Source organism: Buteo buteo, chromosome 5, assembly GCF_964188355.1.
Source record: "Buteo buteo chromosome 5, bButBut1.hap1.1, whole genome shotgun sequence".
In the NCBI taxonomy this organism is placed as follows: domain Eukaryota; kingdom Metazoa; phylum Chordata; class Aves; order Accipitriformes; family Accipitridae; genus Buteo; species Buteo buteo.
Window position 1 is genome coordinate 21,873,601 of NC_134175.1, and position 13,777 is coordinate 21,887,377.

At 39.2% G+C, this 13,777-nt stretch overlaps 2 protein-coding genes across 11 annotated transcripts in view; both read right to left on the reverse strand.

The window, feature by feature from the left end:
• PGAP1 (post-GPI attachment to proteins inositol deacylase 1) overlaps positions 1 to 6,124 on the reverse strand; it is a 44,123-nt gene extending 37,999 nt beyond the window's left edge. For all 4 annotated transcript variants that reach the window (XM_075028056.1, XM_075028055.1, XM_075028057.1 and 1 more), the window contains exons 1-2: positions 5,916 to 6,124; positions 1,450 to 1,603 (exon numbers count right to left, since the gene is read on the reverse strand). In XM_075028056.1, coding sequence (XP_074884157.1) covers positions 1,450 to 1,603; positions 5,916 to 6,068 — 307 coding nt within the window. In that variant the 5' untranslated portion in view covers positions 6,069 to 6,124. The remainder of the gene's footprint in view (positions 1 to 1,449; positions 1,604 to 5,915) is intronic.
• Positions 6,125 to 7,519: 1,395 nt separating this feature from the next.
• Positions 7,520 to 13,777, reverse strand: part of ANKRD44 (ankyrin repeat domain 44) — a 144,221-nt gene continuing 137,963 nt past the window's right edge. For 5 of the 7 annotated variants that reach the window (XM_075028049.1, XM_075028047.1, XM_075028048.1 and 2 more), the window contains one exon: positions 7,520 to 12,071. In XM_075028049.1, coding sequence (XP_074884150.1) covers positions 11,806 to 12,071 — 266 coding nt within the window. In that variant the 3' untranslated portion in view covers positions 7,520 to 11,805. The remainder of the gene's footprint in view (positions 12,072 to 13,777) is intronic. The other 2 variants (XM_075028052.1, XM_075028051.1) reach the window with 1 other exon arrangement.

Genomic DNA, 13,777 nt, shown 5'->3' on the forward strand with positions numbered 1-13,777 from the left:
AGAATGAACGTGTGTTATCCACAATAAAGTCTGAATGAAATATGAATTTTCATAAATTCCATAATAAAACAAGAACTATTCTGAGCCACTGATTAAGGCAGAACAATTTATTTTAACAAAGATTTTGAAAAATGCACATATGACTTATTGGCAGTCTTCCTAAATTGATTTCTCAAAGAATAAATATTTAAATAGTTACTGAAGTAGCACATTATATCCACAGCATGTAGTACTTCTACTCACCTAGTTTAAGTTTTTCTTCAGATACTTCCTTTTGACTACTAACATGCCCTGGAAATACCATTATTTCCTGCATAGTGATGTACTGCCGTGTTTTTAGAGACAGCAGTAATTCACAGATTTGCAATACTTTATGCACAATTACAAAAGTCCATATGGCATCTCTCATAATCATTATGTTCATAATCTTCTTTGGATGCTATTCTGCCTGCAAGTCTGTATGGGTTTTCTGAAAGTACGAGTTGGTAAAATATTTTACTTTGTTATAAGCTAAGTGAGTATGTTCTCAAAGAAAATAACTTTGTAAAGGTATTCTGAAATCAGATAATTTAATCATTAAGTTTAGTGCAAATATAAGGAAAAATTATCACAGTGAGACATAAGGGTTTAGATTGTCGTGGTTTTCCCCATACATACATATCAATTTTGCTAGCATCCTAATAGTGTTACTAGCTGTTTCAAAGCATATTTTAGAGAACAAAAATAACGGTCCTGACAACCTAGCCTGGAAGGAATAGCAGATACTTGAATAAACACTTAAGCACAATACTTCATGTTCATCAAACTACTAACTTTGGCATTTACAATGAAAAATAAAAATACTTTAAAACTATTACTTCTTTTCATTTGGAGCCTAGGAACGTAAGAGGGAATAACCTGGAAAACAAAAGCAGGCTATGTGTAAAGTGGGAAGATGGTGCTAAGGAAGAACACCACTACATAAAGAAGTGTGAAATAATGAAACTACAGGGCAAGCCACAAGATGATGCTTATTTATACAGCACATAATTACTTCACATCACTGATGGCAGCTTGTTCAGTTTCTTCTATTCAAATTCAGGTCTTGTTTTATTTGGCATAACTGCATTAAATGTTATTCAAGTCAAAACCAACTCGAAATTTGTAATCAAAAATACAGCAAGGGTGCAGTGCTGCCATAGCATGGCATAAATTGTACCATTTCTGGCTTTCAAAAGTTACAATCTCACTCCAGGAAACTATTATAGCTCAACTGTTCAACTGATTTCAAACAAAAATAAGGTATTTTGCTTGAATTAACCATGGACTAACAAGTGCATCTACATCATAAGACGATCAATCATTATGACTCTTCTTGATATTATTTCAAACAGAAAACTTCTTGCCACTAACTAATGCATAAATATGACAGCTCTTTGTAACATACCTATAACTTAGCTAAACACTTACCTTGTTTGTAGCTGCCAGCATTCCCAGGAAGAAAGAGAACTGGAATTCCTGTCAATAGGAGATTTTTGTTTTCTTCAGCATAGTTCCCTTCCCCATAGAGATAGAGCTCATATGCTGGGTATCGTCTGGCTGTTTTCTTAGGTAATTTTATTTTCTGTTGCAAAGTTAAAAAGAAACCAAATACCTTGTTTATATTATTGCTAACAAGAAAATATAGTGGCTATCCAGTAATTTAAATGATCTGGCTTATGAGTTATGTATTGTTTTAAATTACAGTCTGAAGAATAGAGAATGAAACACTGGGTTTTGCTTTAAAAAAATAATTTAAAATAAAGTATCAAGTGTTTTGTTTAAGTAGGTATTACTGTGCATAATGAGTGGCTGCAGCTACTTACTTGAAACAGTTATTAACTTTAACTGGCTTTGAAACAAACTGCAAATGAATGCAATTATGTATCTTTTAAAGTTGTATATTTGTAAAGTAAATCTAGCTGTATACTACAGGGGAGAAAAGGGCGTAAGGGGAAAAAAAAAAAAAAAAAAAGGCATGTCAAAACCCAACCACTTCTCCCAGAACATGAGAATTTGAGACCAGCAACTGGGGCACATGAGTGATCCTAATTATTCCTAATGCACCTGTATGATTCTGGAATCCTTTCCAATACCATGTAACTCAGAACAAGGATGTGCTACTACACCTGATGCCAAAGCTACCTCTGGAGAACAGGGTTATGCAGGTGACTGTCAGATGACAACTATTATGTCAGGGTAAATTACAGATGTGTTGTGAATTCTCTTAGGTGATTTTTACAGAGGTGTAACCTGCAATGTGAATTTAAACAATAGTAGTAACCACCTTAATATAGCTCGTCAGAAAAAATAAACCCATAATACTTTGGGGCCTTGTTCTATTGTTGTTTTCAGAGTTGGTTTTGTGGCCTAGTGACAAACAACCTGGGTTTGTAACAACTCGGATTCCAATTTACACAGTCAATTGTCATCTTAAAGAAGGCCATATTTCTTGTATTAAAACAAAGAAGCAAACAACTAACCACCTAACCCATCACATAACTTATTCACAGGATTACGCATTCCTAAAGAGAAAAGAACAAAATCTCTTGGAACTTGAGGACTAGATGATGATTAAGTCTTAAATCAGTAAGTTACGACTCTTAGAGCCATATGACGCTGCTTTAAACCCAATAGGTAGTAAGCAAGAAAACATTTAATTAACTCCTACATGGAGGTTGGCTGGTTTATAATTTTGAGTTTCTAAGGTACAGATTTTTTCAATTTTTATGAATGCAAATACACTTGTTCTAGCATTTGATTACTTATGTTATGACAATTCAGAAACAAATAAGATAATTAAAACATAAATTTCTTAAGGTGTAATTTATATTTTAAGGAAACACTTTATTTTACAGAATAAAGTCAAAACTAAACTCAGTTTTGCATCAGAAATGTTCTCTAAAGTCTCTTTTAATTGCTTTCTTGAAACAAGCGTCTCTATTTCAGACATTTCAGTTGTTTCTTTCAACTGCATCTAGAGTAAAGACAATTTAGCTTTAATTCCCTGTCCACACACACTCTTTTCCTTCCCCTGTTCTTCCCTGTCTCTCCTCAGCTAAAGAGTATTTCCTTTCCCCCTTAGCCTTCAAATTGTTGGCCATATTGGTTATTTGCAACCTCTTCTTATGATGTTTGATACATATATTTAAAATTTATATTTGATAAAATTATATATTTATATATATTATAATATTGTTTATTATTAAAAAATACACACAGAGAGAGTGTGTTTAACTCCTTCACTGTGAACAAAATAAGCTTTGTTCAGGGCTTATGTCTTCAGATCATACTTTCAATGTGCTTTCCCATTTCTCCATCATCTCACCTTTCTAACTTCACTGACCATACTGTCCCTTTCTTTTTCCTTTCTACTGCTCCTTTTTCAAAGGCTTTCAAAATTATGTGGAAAAAAACCTTAATCAGTTTCTGTTACTAAACTAAGAGTGCCATCAAGATATTTTTATATGACTTCCTGACGGATCAAATCAACTGTTCTTCCACAGTATCTTCCTAGTTCATTGTCTTTTCAAAAACTTTAACAGAACATAAAATTAACAAGCTGCCCTTCTTTGGGTCGATGTCAAAAACAAAACACTACACAATCCATGATAATTGTACTACCAAAATATTGGGAGGTTTCGGTAAATCACCATGCTCAAATATTTTAACAAAATGGCAACTCTAATGGTAACTCTAAAGGAAAACAGACGTTCAAGTTCCATGACAGAGGTTTTAAATTCTGAATTCCCAAGACATTGGTTATATAATTGGTTGTAATGAACTACAGAAACTTTTTACAATGTCAGTGCAGGCTTCATTTTTCACCCTGGTTCCCAAAGAAGTTAGGCTTATGTGAAAACGTCCTCATTTCTAACTTCCAAATGTCTCACCAAGCTTAGCTGAGCAGGACAAGGGTAGGATAAATTCAAATACTACAATTCTACAACTCTTGCAAAAACAGATGGTTAAGTACAAAAAAAAAGAAAAAAAAATCCAAACCAATTTCATTACTTAGTATTAGCTTGACTGTGAGCTAACCTCCACTGTTAGGCACAAAAGAAATGAAACTTCTTATGTTTAATTGCTCAAATATTTATTTGTTTTGTAATGCGATACCCAATCTGGAAGGGAGAACAGGTACCATTCAGCTAAAATTTCTACCTTGTGGTTTCCTACCAATGCCAGCATTAGAAATGAAACAAACAACCCCTCCAACAATAAGGAGGTACTTGTATAATACCTTTGCAAACCCAGACAAATTAATAATTTCTCCCTCCCTTCCCAGAAGTACTGTTTTCCACACAGTAAAAGTGATTATTCAGGGAAAATTCCGAGAGGCAATACAGCCAGCTGCAACGTGCATCTCCTGCACGGAATTACTGCTTACCCTTAAGCCTTGCATCTCTTAACAGCACAACACTTACCTAAAGATGCTTAGAATTTAAGCCCTGACATAATGAGTAAACACAAAAGATGTGTGGTGGCAGATGAGAATTTCAGACAACCACCAGTAATATCACACACGTTCTCTTTTGTAGGCTAACACGACTACGTCAAAGTTAGCAAATGAAGGTTAATAGATCTAAAAATTAACTTTCTGCTTCATTACCAATTTAGGTACTAAGGTTTTGCTTTAAGATCTTCTTTACTATGCAAGACAGCTTGCAACCTACTTCAGAATAGAATATTATTTAGAATACTTTATATTTTTTCCAACATAGGTTATATCCTAGATAATGCTAAATGAATGTTTAGGAGCCAACAAATTATGCTTTGGGATGCTTTTAATAGGACAGAAAGTCCTGTAGTAAGAACTACTATTAAAAAGAGAAATTGTTTTCTAACATCTGCATGCGGCATTAGCATTGAACCTACACATACCCACATATTTACATCTTCCCACTATTAAGCCATAATGCCATGTCTGGAAAACAACAGTTCCATCAGCAGTCCCCTCTCTCAAACTGATCCAAGGTTTTCAATGACGTTTCTAAAAGGTTTCGTTAGCAAAGCGAGAGGGACTTCAGACAGATTTACACGTTCTTCCATACATTGCGGGCAGGCCACCTACGAAGTTGTCACCAAGAAGGCTTTGCACTACTGTTCACTAGCTTGAGAAATACACTCATATCTGAATCTGTTATTCACTTTTTGGACACATTAGTTGCTTCACACACTGTGAATTCACAAAAAGGACCAAGAAGTACAAGACTTAACCTCCCGGGCACGAACAGTGCTGTGAGCGGAGGACCTGGCCCAGCCCCTCTTCCTTTGCAAAAGCACGGATGAGCTTTTGACCGGTTTTACCAGGACCACAAGTAACTACAGGCATTTATTTTCAGGTTGGAAAATTGGGCGCTTTTCTATTAATTTTCTTTCGTACAGGTGGCGGTACGAAGCACCTCGCTGTTTTACAGGTAGACAACTCTTCCTTTCCGTAGCCATCCAAGGTGCACCATTACACGGTGCAGCGGAAGCAGCGCATCCAGCCAAACGCGCCGACCTCTCAAAGAAGCCCAGGCTGGTTTCGCCCCCCGTCCAGCCTGCCACTCCGCGGAGGCCGCCTCAGGAAGCGGCAAGTCAGCCAACCCAAAAGTTACGGGAGCGGCCAGGAGTCGCCTGCGCGGCGGTTCTCCCGCGGCGGAGGGCGTTCGGGACTGCTCCTCCTCTCCCTCTCGCAGGGAAGAGGAGGGAAGCCGCCGGGAGGGCTGCGCCTCAGAGAAGCGGCCGCCGGCCGCGGCGATGCGGGCGGCGACGCCCCAACGGCCGCCGGGCGGCGCGAGGCCGGCGCGGGGCCGCCGCACCCCGCCCAGCGGCGGCGCCCCGGGACCGGCGGGTTCCCACCTGTTGCACCGCCGCCCGCTCCCCCGGCGCCCCTCCGCCGCCGCACTCACCAGGTACTCGGGGTACTCGTACATGTAGGTCATGCTGCACCGGTTCTCCTCGTAGAGGAAGAGCACGTCCCGCACCCCTAGCAGCACCAGCGCCGCCAGCGCCCCGTAGAAGACCGCCGCTAACGCGGGCAGCCGGCGGCCCGCCCGCCCCATCGCGCCCCGCCGCGCCGAGGTGCGGAGCGGAGCCCGCGGGCTCTCCGCGCACACAGGCACGGCGGGGCGGGGCGGGGAGCGCCACCGCCCGGGAGGCGGGGCGGGCGGGCTGGCGCCACAACCTGGCCGGCCGCGGGAGGGGGGAGGGCCGCCGCCATATTGGGAAGGTCGGGCGCTTGGCTCGGCAGACGCTCCGCCAGGCTGAGGAGGGTCCGTCCGCCATGTCGCGGGCGTGGGAGCCGTTACGGGGAGGTCCGGCACCTACCGACGGGCTTCCCCTCGCCGGCAGCTTGCGGGGGGAAGGCGTGCCCGCCATGATAGGGAGGTCGAGTCATCGCGCTGCCGCTGCGGTGCGCCTGCTTAGCCGCGGCCGGCCCGCGCTGCTGCCCAAGGGGCGCCGGCCCGGGCTGAGGCCCGCGAGGAGACTCCTTCCCCTCGCCGCTTCCCTCAGCGGCTGGCCGGGCCTCGGGCGGCGCTGGCGGCTCGTCGGCGTTTGCGGACTCCAAAACGCCCCCTGGATGTCGGGGCGGGGGAGCGCAGGTTTACCCCGCGCTGGCAAGGCCCGGGGGTGCCGACGGGAGCCGGGCCGGAGCCTCCCCCGGCAGCCGGCGAGGGCGCACCGCCGGGGGACCGACCTCGCGGCGGTTCACCTTGCCGAAAGTAAACTTGCGAACCCCACCGTTCAGGTGCTTTTACGGTTGCTGGCCTGTTAGCAGTTCAGTCAAAACATCCATAAAGCTTCAAGCACTCAACACGTAGAAGACGTTATTGATGGTGGAATTGTTTGGGTTGGGGGAGGAGGAGTGGGGGTTGCTGTGGGGTTTGTTTGCTTTAATTAAGCACTTTTAACAACAACTCTAACTATCTCTAGGCTCTCTTCACTGGATTCACTGTCTCTGTGGGACAGCCACCCCACCCTGATGCATGAAACACCCACGATTGCTGGTGTTGCCCATCAGTGAAAACAATATTTAATATCTGACAAAAAATGTGACTGTTCGTTTTTGTTGGGTCCCCCCCCCCCCCCCCCCCAGTCTACAGAGGAAGCAATACATCAACTTACTAAGACAAGGGGTAGTTACATCTGAGGGAAGTATGAAGTAGAAATACATACAGTTGCATTTTAATCTTCACTGCTAAATACTTAAGCCTTTCCCCTTCCTTTAAAAGAAACAAAATTTACTCAGTTTTCCAACAGTATTTGTACCATTTTTATTTGTAAAAATAACCATCTGAATGCATTGCAATAGTAGTTTACAGTTAGGGTTCTTCATTACATTAATACAGCATTCAGTAGTTGAAAAAGTTACTAAACTGTGCTTGAGAAGATTCAGGTTGAATTCCAAGTCATTCACTGAAGTAAGTCTTTTTCCTCATTTTGTATGTGACATTTACCCAAGTCCTTAAACTTCAATTTACAAAAGCAAACAATACCGACAAAACCCCACTGAAACCATCAAACAATATTTTATATTGTTTATTACAAATGTTATGCAAAATATAACACTGGCACCAGATTCGTATCACCATGGTTTGTAAAGATATATTGCACATGCTAAAGCATAAAATATAAGACAAAACCTACAAAACATAAGATATTGGCTTTAATATGTAGAACACTGCATAAGAAACGCATAAAATTACATTTTATACACACACTCAGATTGTCACTAGTTTAAAACGCCCTTTCCTATAACACTGACCTAAGGTTTACTTTTTGTGTAATAAGAAAGCATTTTCAGCACTGCAAAAATTATACATTATTCCTATAGAAATTTAGCATATTAATTTTCATTTCAATGCAGGTAGAACATATGAAAAGAAGAAACACTTTATACATTCAAAGAAGGTCTGAAATGAAAATTTACTGGTAATATATTGCTTTTATAACACTCAAATGAAAAAAAAAAAAGACAAGTTTCACAAAACATTTCCGTAATACACAAATATAAAAAGGCACTCTAATATTTCTTACATGACTAAGAATAAAAATCACAAAATTTTTTTTAAAATCATCCTCAAGATACATAACCAAGTTTCTCAACAGTACAATGGATAAACAATTCATTTCATGTGTTTGTTCTAATTCAATAATCTGGCAGTTTACTGCATAAAAGTACCAAACACATTATGGTGCCCTTTAGTAGCGATGAACAGAAATCCCCTGAGCTATTTCACAGCAATTTCAGGCAGTCCAGAGGTTGTAACTCAGTATTTATGAGAGACTTGGGACCCCATCCTGCTATGGATTCCATCTGCAGCTATGGTTAAAATACAGGATGAAACGATCCTGCTAATACACCTGGGCAGACAGCTGCCCCTCCCCGAATACCCTCTGCTTGGTGCAGACATAGAAGTCATCCACATACTGTAAATTGCAGGATCCAGAGTTAAGTGCAACAGTTACGTACGATTAACTCTACTCTTGTAAAAAGTCCACGGAAAGGCAAGGTCATTATTTACAAGAGTAAAATTATTCCCATGCTTATATACCTGCCCTAAGTTACAAATTTATTTCTACATGTGATATATTACAGATTAATGTACTAGCATACAAAAAAAGGGATTCTGGTAACTCACATGAGATGTGGAATAGGCCAATACTGAGTACTTCCATGTGTCTTGCTCATGACAGTTTTCCTCCTAAATACAGCATACTCAAAACATAACTTTTGCAATGCCCTTAAGATGCTAACAAATCATATGTTTCTATGATTTTTGGAATATTGCATAATTACATCATTGTTAGTTTACAGAAAAGTTTAATCAGTAAAGTTTAGATTTGGTTCCTAGAAGGATCAAAACAATTTGGTAATCACCTATGCTTCTCTAATGTTGTATACGTCATTAAGAGGCAGCAGTTGTTGCACTACACAATTATCAGAGTTACGAGGTATTGCAAATACACAGAAATACTTTCAGTAACTCTGTATGGTAGCAAGTAAAAATACTGCATTTTTTTAAATGGCTGCTTAAAATAATACAACATCCTCTTTGTAAAGAGGACTGGTTTTCTAACAAAGCGACTTCATGTAGGATAGTGTAACTTTCTGTATTTCTGCGTGAGACTTATAACTAATCCTGCCAAGGACCCTACCTACATCTCTTAAAGTTAGATGAAAAGTTAAAGTAAGATGAAAAGTCTGATCCTGCTGTTAGACAAGTGGCAGCCATTTCCCGTTTGTTTATTTGTTTTCAATGCCATCATTCCACATAAAAAAAACCCCAAATTTGGGATTCTATTCATTTCTGAACAGACACCACTGAAAACTTTAACAACTGATCTCTCCTCTTATTTTCAGTGCTTAAAGTAAGGTGGTTATTGCTCTTTTGCAACTTTTAAAAGCAAAAACGTTCAGAAAAAAACAATCATAAAAATGTTATTCTGTGCTATTTCTGAGGAGAAAACCAGAGTTTCAGGTGCTCTGTCATTCTACTGCAGAAAATATAGAGTTGAGGGAAAAGAAATGTTCACCTTTAGAGACACTGTCCCTAGTGATTTTTTTGTTGTAAACTTTGGAATTTTGTTAACATTCAAGGAAGCAGTATTTAATTTTACCTAATGTTCAAGGAAACAAGATTTAATTTTAGCAAGGCAAAATAAACTTAATATATAAACATTTTTCCTAATTAAAGAACTGGAATCTGCCAATAGATTTTTAACAATTCAGTGGAACATGGCTAAAAACTGCAACTAAAATAAAAATCCTTACTTTTCATTTACCCTGCTCAAAGTGTGCACTAAGGAAGCTCACCTCATCCTCCCAGCACAGATGGAGGCCTGCAGACAGCCTAAGCGTGAATCACAGGAACCTTAACACCTTGACTCCATGCTACACTACCTTTTCCCCTCTTTACTGTAGCTGTACAGTGTTCTCTCACTTGTCTAGCAAGGGGCTGAATCCTTTTCTTGTGCTCTTAAATGAGGGAAGGTGTTTTGCTTTCTGCTTTTTACCAATATAGCCTGTGGACTTAATCTTTGCATTCCATACAAGATGGGCACTCTCCCGAAGTGCATCAGCCCTTCCTTTTTCTACTCAGGCCATCAGCCTTGCCTAGATTCACATTTCATTTCACATCATGCCAAACAGTATGCACAAATGCTAACTAGGAGAGCAAACCATAGTTATTTTTCCTGGGCATTTGTTTCATTTCAAATAAATATAAACACATTTACATTAAAAGTATATGAACATATTCTTTAGTCTGGAGAAAAAAAAAAACTGTGATCAACACATCATCAGTTACAAATGTCAACTTGAAACCTGCATCATAAAATGTAAAATTCACTCAAGACTACTCAATACCTCAAAAGTTTCTATTTTTATGGTTTAGAAAAACTACTTCATTATGTCACTCACATTTGAAGAAAAAATAAATGTAGCAAAGTCTTCCATTTAATTACTGAAGCATTTTGGTCCTCTTGGTACAGCTGGTTAGTTCATGATACCTTTTTGTTTAATTTTTTGTTTGTTTACAAAGTCTCATTCTTCCTTTTGTACATCTGTTGCAGTCGAGGGTCGTGGTCCATTTGACCTAGAAACTTTGGCAGAAGGAGTAAACATATTCACAAAGTTGACATTGCTTTAAAAGCTGGTGACAATAGGCTTTTTTAGCATGTATCTCCGATCCCCTGCATGGTACACTGCTATGTTTTCTGGTGTTTGGTATTTCAACTTTTGGTGTTATGCTTTCATTGCTTTACCTTTGCTCTGTTACTCCAAATGCTAGCAAAAGTACTTTAAAATTTGATACTGTTTACAGTAAAAATAAGTTATTTAAGCATAGAAAAGGAAAAAAATCCAGTTAAGTTGGCAAGTCATTATAAACTTTTACATAAACCTTTGTCTACACCTGATTTATTTTTTTCCCTTCTTTTTTTTTTTTTTCCTGGTACTAGATTCATGGTTAATGGCTCAGGTGACATAATCATCTTATGACCCTAATTCTGTAGTGCAAATAAACCGTACATGTTTGTGCTGAATTGAAAAAAAATAAGGGCCAAGTGATTTTCATTTTACACAAGTGGTTCCACTAATGTCCATGGGAAAATATGGTGAGACAAGTAGAATTTGGCCTTAAGAGTTAATAAAAGAGTTAATAACTATATTTTTCTGTGTGCTGCAACTAAGAACTGTAAAAAGTGCCTTCTGTACGTTTAAGTGCTTAGTACACGCAGAATGTAAAAGGTTTCATTTCCTGTAGAAAAGTAATACAGGCAGTTTTAAGATTTACAACTTTACCTTTGGTTTGTGTAAAAAAAATTATCTAATTAACAGAGCCCCTGGAAGCAGGAAACAGACAAACATAGGAGAAGGGGGATGCTCGAATCTGAAGGCTACACTGGAAGTATGTTTGTGTACTAAAGGTACAGCTAAAACATGTAAGAACTTTTTACAAACAGTTCCCTGTTTATTTGTGCTGTCAAAAAGAAAAAAGGCATTTTCTCTTTTTCTACTTAAAGTAAGAGGTAGAGACTTTCCACAGGGGCACTTAGGGCCTAAAGAAAACATCAGGAAGCTGAAAAGCTGCAGAACATTAATGGGAGTATGTTCCAGTAAATCCCTCTAACTTTGTTATTTAAAGGATTGGTTCTCATCAACACTACAAATCTTTCAATACCTACTTGTCAAGAACAATAGTTAAGAATATAGCCGTGGGATTTAAGCTGTTTAAAAAGACAAAAATAAAGCTGAAATGAAATAATAATGACAAAAAGGTTTTGAATACCAAAAAGTCAAAATGTTTCAGAATCCGAATCATTTTCATTGTACCCATCCTCTGTTCCCATGTTATTACTCAAGGGCTTATTGTGAGAGTTAATGCTACCCATACTGGAGCCATCGCAGAGATGTGTCCTGCCCAAATTGTCTTTTTTAAAACAAACGAAGTTGAAAGCCGTCATTGAACTGGAAGGAGAAAAAGGCATCATGGTAGCCAAAATGAGTGCCAGGCAGTCAGCCACGTCTTTGTTAGGAGCGCAAGCCAGGGCTGGCGTATGACCTGGGCACAAACGCAGACAAGGCAATGGTTAGTACTAAGGGTACTGAGAATGGCACTGAGCATTCCTCATATACATCTCTAGATGACGTCGTAAGCAGGAGATGTATGTTCAGTTACAATCATGCCAGGCAACAGGGGTATGTTACTTATTTTAAATTAGACATGCTGGGAAAATACACACTTTATGGAGCATTTAAACCACTGTGACCACAACAAGCACTATTTTTTCTTAAAATCAGGCAGCAAACAGACTTCACGATATGAATAAAAGCACTTGCTAAACACAGTTCTACAGCACAGACAGTATAATGAATACAGAACATGGGGAGTACAGCAACAGGGACAGAAACTGGCTTCAGTTTCTGTGCATATGAACAAGTCTCATTCTGAGAACAACGACTTTCATTAAAACATAAAAGATATTAGTTTAAAAATATTTTGAAGTAACAAGCAAACGATTTTAAAGACTGATCAGTTGAGTATCTACTCAACTCAGAAAGCAGTTTATTTAGGAATTAAATTATAAGAGGAAAGAATTAGACCAGTGCACATGGTACATGTATAGCAGGTATGACTACGTGGATGTTTAGTTACTCAAATTTACATTATGTTAGAAGAATAATGACTGTATTCAGAAGGCATGGCATACGCTTTAAATACAAAGTTAATATTATACAGATGTCAGTGAAACAAAGAACTGGGGAGCTATTAAAAGTTTGTCTTCACTGCAGTTTAACTTGGGTCCTGTCCAAGCACTGCCCCTAAAGCAGCTCTTCATGTATGCAAATCTTGGAAACCAGTATGCTGATTACACTTGCTATCTATACATTTTGCAGGCTGCTGTGTAGTACTCCAGCACTTTCCAACAAATCCTCTGTTATGCTAAGAGCAAATTCTTTTGCAGATGGCTAAATCTTAAGTGCTGCAGCAAACAGTAAGCTGAGGCAATGACCACTACTGAGATCCTACTGCCTCAAGTAAGCCAAGAACGCCAGCAGTGTGGTGGGGTGGCAGAATTTGGTGGACAAATGTGAGGACAGCTTTGCAGCAAACTACCCACATTTAAGCACTGACTGTCAGCGGTGAATGCATACCCTAAATGGAATTTCCTCTTCCACTGAGTTCCAAGTGTCAATATTCTTTAGAGATGTACTTATACCAAGATTGTACTTAATTTTCTCTCTGCGTAAGCAGTTGTTCCTAGAAAAATTAAGTGTGTATAAAATTTAAACTTAATTTTCATTTTTTACATACATGCAAATTAGCTGGCTCAGTTTGTACAATTGTAATTATGAGAACTGTGGTTAGAAGCTAGTCTGGTTCATTTTTCTGTCCCATATCTCTAAAATGAGGTTAGGGCCAGATGACTTCAGTGGAACTCATGCATGTAAGTATACCTAGGTAGCATTTGGTTAATAGCAAATACTCACCACTCAGTTCTTTTCATCCATAGACCGCAAATGTCTTGCAATGATGGGTGAGTATTATTACTGTTACTTTACAGATATGGGAAGATGGAGGTACCGAATTTTTACATTAATGCCATGAAGTCAGTATTGTAAGAAAGACCAGCTTATTTCAGGAAGACATTTTTGAAAACATTAATTATAGAAGCACAGCCCTCTATGGGCTTTATAATGTTTAGGGAAGGACTTCAATGAGATCTGAAACAGAATTATCAGATTTGTTAACTAATTATATATTTT